This window comes from Colletes latitarsis, chromosome 4 (assembly GCF_051014445.1).
Source record: "Colletes latitarsis isolate SP2378_abdomen chromosome 4, iyColLati1, whole genome shotgun sequence".
Lineage (NCBI taxonomy): Eukaryota > Metazoa > Arthropoda > Insecta > Hymenoptera > Colletidae > Colletes > Colletes latitarsis.
This window is the reverse complement of record NC_135137.1, coordinates 31,179,635-31,197,687: the sequence shown is the minus strand read 5'-3', so window position 1 is coordinate 31,197,687 and position 18,053 is coordinate 31,179,635. Positions and strand designations below refer to the sequence as shown.

The following is an 18,053-nucleotide window of genomic DNA, read 5'->3' as shown; positions in this document are numbered from 1 at the left end:
TCAAAATAATGAACCTAATTGGACTAAATTCTTCTTGCTTAAAACTGGGAGGAACAAAATTACATAAATAAAATGAGAAATACGTACTTGAGAGCATTATTGAAATTATATACATTTATAATTAACGTATACATTTTCCTTTTAAACTTGATTGTATTTTGTTTTAAAATTTCATTGAATAATTCTTATTTGTGATCATTATTACCTTAAGTTCGTGGATTAATGTTTGTTCTTCGGTCTGTAATTTATGCATTTGATAAATAATCAAATCATTAAAGCAGAGGAATAATTCCAACACTCCTCATAAGTGACCTAACTGCATAAATAACATCAAACTTTCTTTTGGATGCAAATACACGTAATGCAGTGGTAGATATTATTTCCAGCACAGTATTCAATTATGCTGACTTCGTAGTCATATATCTACCGTTGTTAACAGTACTGTATAATTAATTGAATGTTATATACCCGCGTCTCGAATATCCAACTAATTTTAGATAGTTCAAATTATACATAATATGGTTTTCAAAGCTAAACACAGGCTCCTTAATAATACGTGCAATATTAAAATAATCGTGGTGTAAATACGAAAATGAACTGTGGAGAATTTACATAAAAAAAAATTTGAGCGCCTCATTTTGTAAAAGTAAATTATATGGAATGACTAAAAATTAATATCCCATATTTCTCAAAGTGTTTATTTTGCTCATATTTTATTTTATCATTTTGTATTTATTATATTATTTTCAAACGTATACTATTCATGAGTCTAATATACAAAAAATGAAATTAATAAAAAGTCTGACAATTGGTATCGTTATTCCGAAGAGGGCCTATAATAAAGGATCGAAACGTCAATAGATTATTTTATATCCGCAAAACTAGAAAAATCGTATTTTCCTACCATCTAGATTCAAACTACAGATAATTTTAAAAATTATAGGCTGAAAGTATCGAACGCGTCCGACTTGTAATTAATCCCCTTTTATAACAGCCAGGCGTCAGAGTTCAAGCAACTCGAAATCTAATTAATTGGCATGAAAATACCGTGCAAGTAGATTTTATCATCTTTCATTACTGTGATTTCAGTCTCTCCGGTTGTCCAAGGAAGGATAAACTAACGCCAGAAAGTAAGTAATCGCCAACGAGCAATATTATTATTACTTCTTATCGTAGCTACATAGATGCATCTTCTTTTTGCGAGATTGCCTTTTTCACGCGACGGTGAAGGAAGTGGTGAGCGAGCGTGAACGGATGTATGCACTTGTTTACTCATGGTAGCGCGTTTCTGTTGATCGGCAACGATCACCTAGCGATCGATGTATCTCGATCCGGAGAAATTCACAGCTTGACGTCGTTCTCGTTTTCGCGCGCGATACATTAATTTTCGAAGGAACGTACGAACTTACACGCTTCCGGTCGAACACACAGCCACGCGACACTACCGAGCTGAAAATAAAAACAAGATTCTTCACGACGTGCTTCTAACGAATCGACGGAAAGAAGAGCCAGCCCGTTTCTATGTGTGTTATGTGTCTGTCTGTTACATTCTTTGTGCTTTTCGTTTTGCGGGGTAGAGAGCTTTATTTATTGCGTTCACTTCCGTTTTAATTTCTCGTTCTGTTTGTAGTTCATTATTGTAGAGAATTATCTCACCACACTTGAACTTGGTTATGTTGGCCTACGTACCTACGAACATCTGGAGAACTCGAGACACGGGCGGTGTGCGACCACCCGTTATATATACGAATATATGTATATAAATATGCGTATGCGCGCACGCCTGAATCGAAACGGAGGATTTGTGCGATTGAGTATAATTGAACGTCGATCACACACTTCTGTGACACGGTTCCCGGAGAAACGGCGCTCGTCGAACGCTTTAGAACACACACGATGAATCACCTCGTACATACATCCAAACGAAGAAAGATTGTTGATAACGATACACCTTCGAAGCCGTAGATAACTCAAACGCAACTCCTCACAGTTCTCAGCAATTATTCCTCGTTTTTCGTTTTCATCATAATCAAACGTTAATCCTCATTACACGAAACTGGACCATGCATCGAATATAAAATCATTCGCATATACACCGAGGGCTCGGTTAAGAGTAATAGTAATTTTAAGAAAATTATTTATTTTAAATGTACACGTTTCTTTTTTTTTCAATTCCCCCATAGAATTTTAATTTTTTTTTATAATTGAAATCAAAGGAATTTTCATCGATGTCCCCCTGAATATAAATTTTTCAAAGCGTAAAATCACGGTGTACATTGGTCTCTCATAATGCGAGAACACGTGGAGCGAAGAACTTGCACTTTGTATACGATGTCTGTTCACGAGAGACCAGCTGTCCCGACACAGAACACACGGCTAACCCAATCACAGTACACGAACTGCAAGTTGTTGTCTTATAATTTTTCACTGGATTGATTATGTCTTTACTTGAGTTTCTCTCTACCCGCTCGGTATACTTGATTGTTCTGTTATACACATTGATTTGTATTTCATCCCATGACGTTGTTGTACCCCGTCCGAAATTTCTCTGTTTTTTCCTCCTTTATGTTTCTGTTTCATTCTTTCCTCTCTATATACACAACATCTCTCTCGCTCGGTGTTCTTCGTTGGAACGGAACGTGTCAAGGAAGAGTCGATAATTATACTCAATAATTATACTCAATGCATAACAAACAAGCTGAGAAGCTAATGGTTGCAATGATCACGGACGTAACGATTCTTTATGTAATAATTTGTGCAACTATCGTTGATGATATTGAATCGACGATGATTGTAAAATGTGGATTGTTATACCATCTGTCGTACGACACTGCTGTGTTGAATGTAGGAATGGGCACAATTGAATTATTTTATAGACGAAACATGTTACAATACATATGCTGAGGCAAATTTTATTAGCGAATAATGCAATAGAAATTTTAAATTCAGTCGTCTGAATGCCAATTCGAAAAATCTAATGGAATCTCCTTTACAAACGAATCTAAAATTTTTATTTGTTATTCGCAAATAAAATTTACCAAACTCATAACATATATATTCAGAACTGAGGGCATATTACACTCGCATTTTGTATTCATTGAAGCTATTGAATATTAATTTCCAGAAGGTAGATCTGGGTCAGAGGTGACCCATACTGTACTCCAAAGAAAATTTTAAATATCGAGTAGAAGATAAGCAAGAGTTACTCGTTGAATATAAATAAAAATTTTAATTATGGAACGCATATTTCATAACGAAGAGATACAAATTTAAATAAGTAAAATATATTTTCCTCCCGTCATCAAAACCAAAGAAGAATTTTAATAGGAGATTTTAGAAGCCAAAATAAAATTAATATCAAGAACATCAATTTGTTGATTGAGGCTTCGTTAAAAAGTTATCAAAAAGTTAAATTAAAAAATTTCAAATCATGCTCGGAAAAATTATTTTCGGTTGGGGGGGGGGGGAGTCAATTACAATCATTTTTGGTCAATAGACATACCCTCGAAATCCTAACCACTTTCGAGAAAAAAATTCCTTACCAAAAATATCATTTCTGGCTAGAAATGTTACCCCGAAATTTCGTGCGAATTTTTAAAACGTCATAACTTCTGAACGGATGGGACGATTTTAATGTTTAAAAAAGTAAACTACGCGCATTTTAGTGTAGAATATGTACAAATTGTAAAAATATTGGAAAAGTTGGTCCTTGACTCCGCAAAATGAGAAAAACCCTATAAAAATGGTCCAATTTTCAAACAGCCATAACTCCTATAATAGTGAATATATTTCCATGAAACTTTTTTCTGAAGTAGAGCTTAGGGGTACCAATAAAAAAGTATTAGACAACTTTTCTATAGGGTGTCAAACAAAATTACTAAAAATCAGAAATGAATTTTTAAGAAAAATCGACAGGGGGTAGTAGGTGCCTACATTTTTCGGCGAAAAAAAATTTTTTCAAATCGATTAAAAAAAATTATTTTTGGTTGCAGGAGTCGATTATAATAATTTTTTGTCATTACACATACCCCCGAAATCCTACGCACTTTCGAGAAAAAAATTCCTTACTGAAAATATAATGTCTGACCATACCATTGATATGTTTCACTGAAATTTCATGTATATCTTTAAAACGTCATAACTTCTGAACGGATTGAACGATTTTAATATTTAAAAAAGCAAACAACGCGTATTTTAATGAAGAATATGTAGAAATTCTAAAAATATTGGAAAAGTTGATCCTTAACCTCGTAAAGTAAGGAAAACCCCATAAAAGTGGTCGAATTTTCAAACGACCATAACTCCTACAATCGTCAATATATTTCATTGAAATTTTGGGAGAAAGTAGAGCTCATGGATATATCCAAAAAAGTATTAGACAACTTTTCTGTACAACGTCAAACAAAATTACTAAAAATAAAAAACGAATTTTTAAGAAAAATCGACAGGTAGATGCCTAAATTTTTCGACGAAATTGGAAAGTTTCAAAGCATTCTGGAAAAATTATTTTCGATTGCAGGGTTCAATTATAATCATTTTTGGTGAATACACAGACCCCCAAAATCCTATGTACTTTCGAGAAAAAAAATTCTTTACCGAAAATATACTGTGTTGCTGAAAATGTTTGTATAACTTTTTAACGAAGCCTTAATCAACAAATTAGTATTCTTGATTTTCGTCTTATTTTGGCCTCTAGAATCTCCCATTAAAATTTTTCCCAGTATTAGCCGAACACCCCGTATTTCTGTCACAGGAAATAAAACCAGAATTAAAAATGCGTAACTTCGGTGCAGAAATATTTACTAAATTGTGCACAATTGGTAATAAAATATTTTTTTGCCCGTTCTTGCGTACGACGATGGATGCAATTCGACTTGCCACAAAATCCTCGCGTCCATGACCGTTATCGTCACGATCCTCGCGGTCGGGTGTGCGTGAATGCGTGGGGGTGTGGTTCGACGAGTGCTGTTGCGTGGAAGCCGCGTGTAAAACTGTCTCGAGTAGCGTTCTGTAACCACGCCACGTGTCTCTGGGTTCTCGCAGTTCTGGCGATGCATGAGACTATTTTGAAATGCCCGACGCCTGGTTGCAACGGCCGTGGCCATGTCAGCTCGAACCGGAACACGCACAGGAGCCTGTCCGGATGTCCCATTGCCGCGGCCAATAAGCAGGCCGCACGCGAGGCACGACACAAGGCTCAAGGTAAGGCGGCACAGCAGCCCTACGACGTGCCCGGAATTTCCCAGGCACGAAAATTCACGCGTGGAGAGTCCACCCCCCGTGAAATCAGATCGGGGGCTTAAGCTTTCCAGCAGGCCGGGGAAAGTAATCCGCCGCGGGACGTGGATCGTTTCGTGGCAGTTCTCGCGTTCACGCGAGCCCCGATATATACTCCTGCCCCTTTTTTTTTTGCCTTTGGCTTTGACGGTGCCCATGAGTAATGCGGTTTATCGAGCAATCGGGTTCCAGCATCGCGCGAAATTAATTCGTCCGACTTTCTTTAGTTTCCAACACGCTGCCTGCGAGCCAAAGCGAGACGAGTTTTATTAGGTCAGTGCATTCGTAAGATTATGGTCGTAATTCAGCTAGCTATATTATATGTAAAGGTTTACGGAGAGAAAGAATTATTAGGGTTAAATAGTTTGAGGATAAAGTGGAGGACCTGGGGTCGAATCTTGTTCTACAAAATTTTATTGTATCTTCGGCACCATAAGATAAATCTTTGGTGGATATAATGCGTGTCTCTCATTTTTGACCGTTCTATTAACCTTTAAAGTTTTACAAAAATCAAAATTATTAGTATTATCAGTATTAAAAACATAATGACTGCAAAAATTAGTTGCTTATAACTAAAAAATGTGAAGTTTCTTTTTACCAAAACAATAATTTCGTAAGAAATAGTGTTAATAAAATTCTTTAGTTAAAAATAAAGTTTAAAAATGAACGACCAAGCTCTGTGTTCAACCAACCAAGCTCATCTGTGTTCGTTGTAAGTCCTAACATAACAGATCTAAATACAGTTATAAATATAATTCAAGCAATCATTGACGTTTATGAAACCACAATAAGCATTAGAAAAAACCAGAGAACATTTAGAAAGTTCGACAAACGTAATTTCAACCTTTCGAACAAGGCTTAAATTAAAAGACCAGCTGATTTCCGCGCAAGAGATTTCAATGCCTGGAATGCGCCAGATGCACATAACCCATTCGAATTCACAATAACGATTAAGATCTTAAGTTCAAAATTACGCAATGAAAATTTAATATAACGGAAGTAATTTTCTTTGAAACGTAAAGATTTAAAATCCATAATTATAAAAAAACGACATTACTCATAGGCATCTCAATTAGAACGTAACAAACTGGAGCGATGATACGCTCGAACAAATTATTATATAAAATCAGAAATCGAAACTTATGTATTTTACTGTTTCCGTTCTATAATTATACCCATATCGAATCTTATTTTTGGTTTTCATGATGGACGGCTGCGTAAGCGTGCTCATTCGATTACTATATATAATCTTGCTTTTATAAGTTTTAGGTATATCATAACATTTAATAATTCACGCTTTGTATGATTCAATGAGCGCCCTACTACATCCTCAATGCCTTTTTACTTGTAGAAGCATGCTTTTTGCGCATGATTTCCGTAGACATTAGCGTACTTACTAATCGAACGACAAGCGTAACAAAGTACAACCGTCGATCCGATCGCTCCATGGTTCGAGCAGCGATGTAAACGAGCGATAAATTTTGTGTTCTCGCGACAGTGTCCGGAATCCCGCCAGAGTACATAAGTACGAACCTGTTGCCGCCGTCGATGGATAGCAAGAGCTACTCCCAGTACGGTTCTACGGCGCAGGACACAAAGCCAGTGCTAAATAGCCTGACCTACGACTATTACACGACAACGAAAAGCGCGGGGATCAACGTAAAACCTCCCAAAACTCCGGAGGAGAGCCCTTCGTCCCGTAGCACTAAAGTAGTCCCTAAAACCGAGAACATGACACCGAGTAGCAGTTGCTGCAACACGTTGCCGACCAGAGGTCAGAATACGTCCGATTTGTTGGTGCCCAAGACGGAGGAGACCGCTTCCTGTCGCGTGAATTCACCGCCACCACCGCCACCGCCAACCGTACGATCCACCTACGACTCCTACATGAATCAAGACTCGAACTCCTCGTCGATGTCGTCGCTGGACGCAATGGGATCCAGAGGATCCATCGGCGCGACGATACATCATCCGAGCCAGCACCCGACCCACCACGTTCTGCCCATGCAGCCCACGGTCGCTTATCCGATGCCCATGGTCGAGGACACCAGGATGAGCCATCAGATGTCCCAGAGATCGCCTTACGAGCCGTCAGCCATGATGGCGGCGGCTGCAGCGGCCGCTGCGGCGGCCACCACCAGCGAGGATCTCTATCATCACAGAACGGCCGAGCACGCGAGGGCCTACATGCACCCTGGTGCGAGTAATATCGCGCGACCGGTCGTCTCCTACTCCAACGAGATCGCGAATGCGAGGGGCTACGAGAATGCCGTGGCCAGCGCCGCCAACCATCGACCGTACGATCCTGGCACCACGTCCGCCTACGACAGATACGACACGCAAAGCTGCGCGCCTATCCAGTCCCAACAGCAGCAGCAGCAGCAGCAACAACAGCAGCAGCAACAGCAACAGCAGCTGCACTCGAGGACGAACATGTACTATCTGGGACAGACTGGGATGACACCGGAGGAACAGGAACGAGTGTACCATCAAGAGGCTGCAGCCGCGGCTCAGCAGCATCAGATGGCAATGGCCGCCGCCACGGCAGCCGGAATGATGAAAACCGAAGATGGTAAGAATTTTTTAACCGTTTCCTCGCGGGGGACGTTGAAGTACTCGTACCGCCGCTGATGTCAAAATTGGAGTAATTCGTAGCGATGGAAATGTTCACTGTTGCAGTCAAGTGCGTCACGGTGGCGCAGGTGCAGCAGATGCAGAAACCAGGGGGCCCGCCGACTTCGCCCGGGGGGTCGGTGATGGACCTGTCCACTTCCAGCGTCACGTCTACGAGTCCTCAGGTGAAGCTCTATTTCTTGGTATCTTTGATCATGAGCGTCAAAGCAGCGATCAATGAAGTCCTTTAAGAAATGATGGTATTCCTTACAGGCGCCCCCGTACGGTTCTAACAGTCTGAGTCCCCAATATGGCGGCGGTCAGACCGTAGGCGGCAGTCCACAAGCGGCTGCGAGTCCTCACTTGACGGCTAGTCCTCAGGTCCCGAGTCCACAGGGGCAGACCCTAGATCTCAGCGTGAACAGGCTTCACAGGTAATACGATAGCCACATGTTTTGTGTTGATTTTAAAGAAAATTGTTCAACTGTTTGGAGAAATTATTTAGACTAGGGTACCTTGAATAGAATTTTATTTTCGTATCGATCATTTAAAGATTTTTTTTAATTTTGAAAGTAAGAAAATGATTTCTTTTTTAAATTTATTCTATGTGATAGTTTCTGAAAATTACTCCATTGTTCCAGAAATTATTTGAACGAAGGCCACGTTGAATACAATATTAATTTTTTAGAGGCTATATTCAGCTCAATTTCGAGTTATAATATACTATCTATTTTTTAAATATTTTCTAAAAAAAACGGAACAAATTTTATTGTATATTTTCGACTACCACAATGGTTACAGTGCCCTGTATGTGAACAAGAACCTATGTCGAAGTACACTCATTATACTAGGAATTATAAATATTATGTGAAAAGGAGGGCAAGGTATTAAATCGTCCCATTACTTTCGTTTGATTACAGTGGAGCACCTAGTCCCCAATATCCAACCGGTCACGGAGAAGCCGTGGCGGTTCCGGTTGGACCAGGATTCCCTGCGCCGAGACCAATCGAGGAACAAACCGAGCCCGTGGATTTCTCAACGGCGAACGAGCCGGTCAATTTCAGCGGGGGTCCCGGAATCAGGCCTGTGCCTGGATTTCCACCACCCGGTGTGCACGTCGCGGCGTACAGTCGGGAAAGCACCCCCGACAGTGGAGGTTCCCACTACATGGACGCCTACCGTGATCCCACTGGTGAGCTATCACTGTTTATCGCTTAACTTACCAGACTGCGCTTCATCCATCTCCCAGAAATGCTTTATGACCCGCGACTCTCCTATCCTAAGCTTCCTATCGCGAACATTCATCTTTCGAAGGTCCATCGTTGACATAGTTATCGTTTAAACCGCATCGATGCTGTTTCACAAAGCATATTGATCGTCTCGACAATAGTCGAATGAAGGAAATTTGAACGAAGGTGATTTTGTAGTTGAAATCACTTCCCTGCGAGGGCAAAAGGTGTTAAGTAATAGTAAGGGGACTAAAAATCGTGTTATGTATCAGGTTTATCAGGTTTCGTAGATAGAGAGTCTAAAAACATTTGACCCCTATTCAGCCAGTAGTAGAATCATCACTTTCCTGATAAACTAGAATTTCTTGTCTGCTGTACGTTTGTGCATTAATGTACACTTTAGTTTCTTCTCAAAGTAATTTCTATTTTTCTGAAAATACCAAGAGTTTCTAAGGAATTTCCTATAGCTTGAAGAAAGAAACGTCTGTTAGAAACTTCAGGTACTGAAGTCATTAGGGATTTTATTAAATCTTGCACAGAGTATGCAGGATCATTTTGACCCAGTTGTAGCTGCATCGTGTTCTTTGTTCAAGGATGGGCGAGAGTTTACTTGAACAAGGCGCAAGACATAGAATACTTTAGAAGATACAAGATAAATTTGCTAGAGAATTCAATTTGCTTAAAGAATATTAAATACTGTAATATTTCAACGCGTGCAAAATTATCTTTTATATTTATAGGGAAAAATGTGTAAATAGGAACTTTGATCTGATACATTTCATATATAGAAATGCTACTTTTTAAAAATAGATGCAAGTGGGTTAATGTTGTATACCCATTTCTTGAAATAACAACTCGAGCTAATCTTGACGAATTATTTAAAATGTTTTCTGCATACGATTCATTTTTAATCGATAGCAGACATAGATGGACCGTGGATTTCCATTCTCTTTTTCATTAAACTAGGAAACAAAACATAGCGATAATATATTCATTTTCCCGTTGCATTTTAAACAGTTTACGTTATATTTGTAGCTGTGCAATGTGACTATTCCGCACGTCAGTGCACGCCATAGTGATCGAAGCGTAACATGGTATTAAACGAAATTGCTACGTAATAGCACTGTCAATATAACGACATTATAATGAAAGCGAGCTCATATTTGAATTGACAACCATCTATTAATAAAATTAATACACTCCACTTTATGTTCTTTATATTATTCATATTTCTTCCACATTTATGAACAATATTTTGTTATTTAAACATGATTTATACAAGGTCGCAAAAGTTTGTATTACTAAAAATTATTTATTGTTTAATTTATAACTATACAATAATATTGTATAATTTATTATTTATAAAAATTATTTTAAGTCAGTACATTATAGAAATACGTTCTAAATTTGTCACGATTTCTCTAATTGTTAGCTGGTAGTAAAAAATCACAAGTTTCATTTATTTCTGCTAGAGTATCCACCCCCGTTCAGTAAAGATGCAATAATAAATAGGTTATCCTGTTTCTCAATATATTTAATAACTGAAGATAGGAAATAGAGCGTGCACGACAATTTCCAGACCTATTAGCGGGTAAACAATTTGAAAAGTTTTAAGGAACAGCGTTGAGCTTTAATGAAAAATCAAAAGAGTTTTGTAGCGACGATAGAATGGCTGTGCTGAAGTAAGAGGAGGGAGCTGTCAACCCAGAAAAGATTTACTAATTTTCATAAAATTTCATATGTTTAAAATGATACTTTAAATTATAGTCCAATCATTACACAGGCTCCAAATGGTATGATTCGTATGGTAGATGCGAATCATTGAACGAACACCAACATATTGTTAATCAATCTACTCATTACTCATAGACAAATTATAAGTTTTTATGGAAAAATAAAAAAAGAAATTATAGTACAAAACTCGACACGAGCACATGGAACGACCTAATATCTCATCAGATGTTGAGTATCAAATCAATTGCATTTTTTTCTTCATTAAATACTTACAGTTCCCTCCCCCTCCAAATAGAGACGCCAAACTGAATTATACCAACGAATTTAAAATATTACTTTAAGTTATAGTGTACTCAAGTCATTACACAGGCTCCATTGGACAAACACCGACATATCATTAATCACCTATTGCTCATAGGCAAATTATAAATTTTTATAGGAAAATAACAAAAAAATTATAGTACGAAACTCGATACGAACACACAGAACGACCTATAATATCTCATCAAACGTTGAGTATCCCGATCAATTGCATTCTTTATCTTCGTTAAATACCTACGAAGTCTCGATAAAAACTTAACGCGTCGTGCAGTTCCCTTCCAAACAGAGACGCCAAAGTGAATTATACCAACGAGCGTCGTAGGAGGGGATGACGACAGCGTGTGTCCTTGACGTTCTAAATTTCTGGCAGCTGTGCTCGAGGTACACGCGAAGCGTGAGCATGTCGCTGCATCGACGGCGTGTAACGGTGAACGATATGGGGGATGCAGGGCGGAGATCCAACGTACAAGGGATACGAAAAAGAACAAAGAGCTCGACGCCCTAGGGGGTAGGCAGGGAGAGGAGTGGAACGAGCGCGCGATACGCGGTTACAACCGTCGAATAAAAATTCGTCAGAACAGTACATGACTGCCATAATAGGCACCTATGGCCCGACTCTCATTTTCCTCCGGTCTCTCTGTGCCTTGGCATTCCAAACCTACAGCCCATTCTCTTCGTCCCTGTCGGCACCTCTCCCTGTCCATCTCTTTCCCTCTTCGCCCTCGTCCTCTTTTCCCTGCTCTCATTCTGTGGATGTGCACGGGCACCCTTCCTACCGGACCGACGTTCTCTCTCCCCCCTCCCCCTCGCCACCCACGCCCCCTCCCTGTGGCGGTACACGACCATTGTTAATTATCAATATTTCGCGTACACGTAGCCGGCAAAAGTCCGGCGCGGCCAATATTGTGCGGACTCCGACGCTGGGGAGTAGTTATTGAAATTGAAACATTCGAGCACACAGCGGCTGATGTTCGTTCGGCGTCGTCGTGTTCGCGCGCGACGTCGCGCGACCCTTCGTCCGTCGGCTATTTGCACTGCAGACGAAATGAATTCTTGCGGGTAAATAAATGCGTAGATTTTACAACGGTTAATCAAGCGACGCGTCGGCCTACCTACCGCGCCATTGCGACGAGCCTCTGTCCGACTTCTTGTTTTTCGGCGCATCTTTGTTTACTTCGTTATTGTGCCCCGTACGCGAGCAGACGCCATTTTCATCAAATCGACAGGGGCCGGTCGTACGCGCGTCCGTGTTCGTATCGTTTCTGTTCGAGTTTTTGTCGCTTTATTATACGTTGCCGCTCGTGTCCTCTATTTGAAAAAAAATAGAGGTATATTTGTGCGAGGAAGTTGGGATTCTAATTTAAAAAAAGATAAATATAGAAGTCCACTTGAAACTATTTTAAATTTATATCCAACGTCGTGCGCTTAATTTTTGATTATTTTTGTTTCTAAATTTTAATTTGTCTTTGTCCAGAATTTTTAAATATTGTTTATATCGATGGATACTCCTGTGACTTTACATGCATTAATCTACATATTTTGTAATATCATTTTGTATCAATTAATGTTTTATTTCTTCAGCGTCTTTTCATCTCTATTTTAAAAATTGTACAGTAATTAAGTCGTTCGAGATATTATCAATTATCTCGTAATTATCTACTTTCTTGGTATACTGTAAGATATATAACCATATATATTGCAGTATAATGTGATTTTCATAAAGACTAGAAGAATACAAGTTATCATGCCTCAGATAATCGAACATTATTTCACAAAGATAATAAATAACAAGATATTTCCTAGCTGACACTCGCGCGAAATGTGGTGGCATATTTTCTAAAATTACACAAAGGTTTACCGTATTCTTAGTTGTTTATAGTAAAATTTCATAACGCAAACGTCCGCTGCAAATAAGTAGTGAAGAAAGTGTAATCATAGAATCCGTCAAAAGTTCAGACAGGGTTTCGATGTCTAATTTAACGATCCTTTCGTTTCTATGACAATACTGAAATAGCTACGCCATGGATATGGATAACTAATTGTTTTCGTAGAGTATTTGTGTACGGAATTAAGTTATAAATGAATTTCGTTCCTAGGATATGGACCAATGAGCCCGCATCCAGGCTACGGAATGACAGGCGTTCAGCCGGAATATCCTGGAAACACTTACACCCCTTACCCCACCGCTGGTTACAATTGCGGTGGAACTTATCCCGGAGGCCCTGTGACTTCCGGTTACCAAATCCCAGCAGGATACACGCCGACACCTTGCTACAGTATGCCGCCCCCGCAGCACACGGTCGGGCCTCTCGATAAACCCACGGGTAAAGACGATAGGTAAGAAACTCGACTATTTTTTTAAAATAATACCGCGATTATTGAGAAAATCCCGGTTCATCGGGAACTCGACGTTCTGAACCGTGTATAGAAAACAGGAGGATGCTATTTCATACTTAAATCTAACCCTTACTTCCACAAAATTGATATATTACTTGCTTGTAACTTAATTGGTTAAAGATACGTCAGGAACAAACATAAGTAATGTCGTTTTGTCACTTGAATTATATTTTTAATACATTTTGAGTTTCGTAGCTTATTTTTTATATGACTTTAACTTTAGTATTCGTAAGTTTCACGTTAAGTGTAAGATCGAGTGGTTTTGAGATTTATTTTTACGAAAACTATTGGCTATGCATTTTTTTAAATTTGTAGAACGTGTTTCTACTTTTAGAAAACATCGAGACCTGTTAAACTCAACGAAGTTTTGAAATTAATTTTTATTAGTGTATTTAATCTCTACTTTCTAAATTTTTTAAATTGTTTATCGATCATGTAGCTGATCTCTTCAGACACAGCTTCTATTTTCATACGACGTATCCCCTATTTATGAGTCACATAATATTAGTAAGCAGATCTAGTGTCCTTAAATGGTCAGTTAATTTTGATCCTACTTACTCTAGGTAAAGTCCTAAATAATCACATAAAAAACCTTAAATGCACTTATTAATCCAACTTAAAACTTCTTTGAAAACTTACAAACATTTATTTCTCAAGTTACTCTAATTATCGTAACTTGGAAATAACCATTCATGGAAGACACGAGATCGATTTAAATTCTCAATTATTTTAACCCCTTAACGCTCATATTTTTCGGATTAACCAAGAATGATCACTTTTCTTTATTGGATTTGTTTCTAAAAATGCGGTGTTTGTTACTTACAATGTTGTATCCAACGTATAATTTGAAAGAAAACAAGCATTATCATCCCTTAAACCATTAGATTAAACAAATATAGTTTTTTAAGGTAGGCATGAACGTTAAGGGGTTAAGTGAAACGATTTGTTCCTGAAGAGGTTGGCCATCTCAAGCAAAACATACGCTATCGACATCAGTAATTATCGAAAGAAATCTAAACAATTTCTAGAAAAACGACATTACTTCCTTTACGTTTCGTTAAAGTGTATGTAGAGTATAAGTAAAAAGTGAATCGAACCACGATGAAACGCAACGGGCGTTCTGGTTGGTCCGTGGCGTTTTAACGAGCTGGACAAACGTCCACGGATACGATCGTGCATGCGAGGATCGCAGATTTGGTACTTGCCTTGCGGAAAGGATCGCGCGAATCTCTCTCGCGATAGGTTCGCGGCTGAAAAGGCACGGAGGCAACGACGGCTAACGTCAGCGTAGAGGGAGGCGCAGGTCGCGCATACCTACCTCCATTTTGTTAATTAAAGTAATTACTCTTCGTACCGAAAGTGCCAACCTTATTCTAATTGACGTAAAGCTCGGGCGGTATGGTGGAGAAGGCGCGGTTCGGCGCATAAGGAGAGGAGGTGGAACGAGGGTGTGGGAGGCGGTGAGCTGCCAAGGGTGGATAAGGTCGAAAGGGGAGGTGGGGTATAATCAGTTGCCACCGCACTGGATTATGGGGCGAGACCCGCGTCGTCCCATCGAGGTTAGACCCTTGAAATGCACCTCGGATACCTCGGGCAACACTGGTTTCGTTTCTTTTCTAATCTCCGACCAGCCTGGAATTTAACGTCCTTTGTTGCGCCGGTGTTCCTGGAAGTCTCGTAGAAAACAGATTTAATTAATGCAGAGTGCGCGAAAGTGTCGTTCCCAGGCTTTAAATTTACACGGTACCTACTCGTCAAAATGTACAACATTGTGCAGAGAGCCCTCGAGTCTCACGGATTCGTAGATACGCCATTGTGGTTCCTACGTATGCTCTTGTATACGTTTTAGGTGTGTTTACGTATTCGTGTACAAAATAGAATTTCTTCGATTTGTCGTCTCATGGAAGAGACCTCGTGGGTTTGTTTAATTTTTATTTATTTTAAACGAAGATTACACTGAATATATTGTAGAAAGAAAGAAGGATCTGTCCTAGTGGAAACTAGTACCGAGTCAGACGTCTTAGAGAACCTAATTATCGCGTAAATTCGTTCTAAAATGACGAGCATGACTCATAAGAAAGGGGGAAGGCGCTTACCACTACTCTAGATAGGCGTAGAAGAAAATGTCTAGATAATTTAAACATTTTGTTCCATTGATACATTGAACGTAAAAGTTTAACGTGCTGTTATAGTATATTTTTCTCGTATCGCTAACACTTATAATGGGCGCAGATAATTCCTTCCTTTTAGGAAGGGGTGCATCTAGAAAATAGTATTATCACATTTTCAATCTTAGACTAATGTTTCTCTGCTTTCTACAATCTATAATTATAACCTACACTTCTTTCTTCCTACAATAATAATACATTTTCTTTCAACTTGTTGACCAGGGGCACCCTGTAACTTCGTCATGTATAGTTATCTATAAGCCTTCAGACATATTGTATATTCTTTATTATTTCATCTGTACATATTTCAGTTTTCAAACATATCATGTCATTTGAATTAATACATACTACGTAATGTTTGCATTTATCTATCTAATCTGAAACGATCAAAAATTACTAATATTTTACATCCCGTAATCGATACTCGTAAGAAATAATTTCAATAGGGAAGATCCATACAATGCTATTTATGGATTAATAAGAAGTTTCATTTTTATCATCAGTCCTTATAACCTCCGTTCATCCTTCGATCAAATTCTTTTCTCGAAGATCCGTACCCTTGAAATCGCAAAGAGCTGTCGAAATAATTAAATAGAAAAATCTTTGTCGCGACAAACGTTTCGACAGTGTTCACCGACAAACTCTGCTGAAACGTAGTGGACGAAGGACGAGGGATCCAACAGCGTGACTTATCGTTCGTTCGAAGGCAGAGGAAAGTGGTTAGACGGAGGTTGGAAAAATACGAAGGCAGAGCATTCGTGGGGAGGTGGGGGGTAGGGTGTATACCGGTGAATTGCACTCAAGTCCGCATCCGTCGGCTCGGTTGGCCGGCAATATCGTGGCCACTCAAGGGTCATCGAGGTTTTCGAGGCTTCTCATAGCCCGCGGTAGTTCGTTCATCTACGAGACTACGAGGAGACGAGAAAAAAGCAGAAGCAAACTGCTCTCGGACTCTGATCCGCGTATATTCCTTCCTCCTCCTCCTGCGCCCACTTTCCGCTCTTTCTCCACAGGGCGAACTTTTCAGATTTTTTCTCTCTCTCGTGTGTCGCTATCACGCCCGCTATCATACACGGGCTCCCTCCCTCTCGCCGCGAGAAGGAAAAGTTGCAAAGCGCAATAAAACTTTCCGTCGTTATCCCGCTCTCTAACGATGAAACGCGCCGATTGCGTTGCGGCCTCATTCGTACGCTGGATGCTCGATGGGTGACGTGCTTTCGAGACCTGAAAAGATCTATTTCAAGATGGAATACGAACGCCCTTTGGAATTTTCACAACGCCTTCGAAATTTACGAAGAACGCCATTTTCCTTTCAATAATTTTGTCTTTAGATGAGACGTAAATATAAGTGTAAATGTGTAACAAAAAAGGGGGAATAAAATAACTAGATCGCGAAAGATTTCACTAGTAAATTTCAGTTCATATAATAATATGCTTCGAGTGTTTGTTGTCACAGAATACTTCTCTATTCTTCTAATGTTACCACAATATGATATATCGTAAATAAGTTTAATTTATTCGTGTTTCGAAGAATATTTTAAATTGAAAAATAAATATGTAACCTTCGAATGATCGATCTTATCGACTCCAAGTTAATTAGCCTTGGGTGACGAACAATTTCCATACGTGCACCAGGGGTCTCTAGAATTTACACAGATTGCTATTATTTTAAATATATCAGAAATAGAAAAATAAAATCAATAAGACTCAGAGTAGACTACACAAGAGTAATACGTAATCATCTTATGGGAAGGTTGGATTCACCTAATTGTGGAACATGGGGAACCTAAGCCATGATTAAACATATGTACTCACTGATTGAATACAGGTGGTACAAGGAACGTAGGTCTACTCCCAAAGGGTTACTGAATTCCTTCAAAATATTAATCTACCGAATAAGCTCGAGATCTAGCACCATTAGCCATCAATGACAGATGAAACTATAAACATATATAACGAGAAGCCAATTAATATGAAACATAAAGTGCATGGAAATAAATGCTAGGTTAAGTATTTACAGAATATAATCCGAGAAAGTAATTACTCAAAATAATTGCATGAGATTGAAACTCGATCAGATCAAAATTTAACTGTTCGATCGAATAAATGTCACGAATAAAGTGCTGTACGTTTATTGATCATTTTGACAAAATTAGAATGTCCTGAATTTTACAATTCGATACTTTCATGCAAGTTTCAAAACGGTTTAACATTCGACAGAAATACTCTGTTTCGTACAAATAATAATAAGTTTGCTAGGAAGAGCAATATTATCGTGCATCATTTTAAATCTGTTACTTGAACTCATCACCTT

The 18,053-nt window shown here is 39.0% G+C and overlaps 1 protein-coding gene across 7 annotated transcripts in view; it reads left to right on the top strand.

The window, feature by feature from the left end:
• LOC143340790 (uncharacterized) overlaps nt 1-18,053 on the top strand; it is a 509,578-nt gene that overhangs the window by 476,520 nt on the left and 15,005 nt on the right. For 5 of the 7 annotated variants that reach the window (XM_076763085.1, XM_076763089.1, XM_076763090.1 and 2 more), the window contains 7 exons: nt 1,090-1,130; nt 5,044-5,202; nt 6,776-7,849; nt 7,933-8,075; nt 8,164-8,324; nt 8,811-9,082; nt 13,271-13,511. In XM_076763085.1, the coding sequence (XP_076619200.1) occupies nt 1,090-1,130; nt 5,044-5,202; nt 6,776-7,849; nt 7,933-8,075; nt 8,164-8,324; nt 8,811-9,082; nt 13,271-13,511 (2,091 nt within the window). The remainder of the gene's footprint in view (nt 1-1,089; nt 1,131-5,043; nt 5,203-6,775; nt 7,850-7,932; nt 8,076-8,163; nt 8,325-8,810; nt 9,083-13,270; nt 13,512-18,053) is intronic. The other 2 variants (XM_076763086.1, XM_076763087.1) reach the window with 2 other exon arrangements.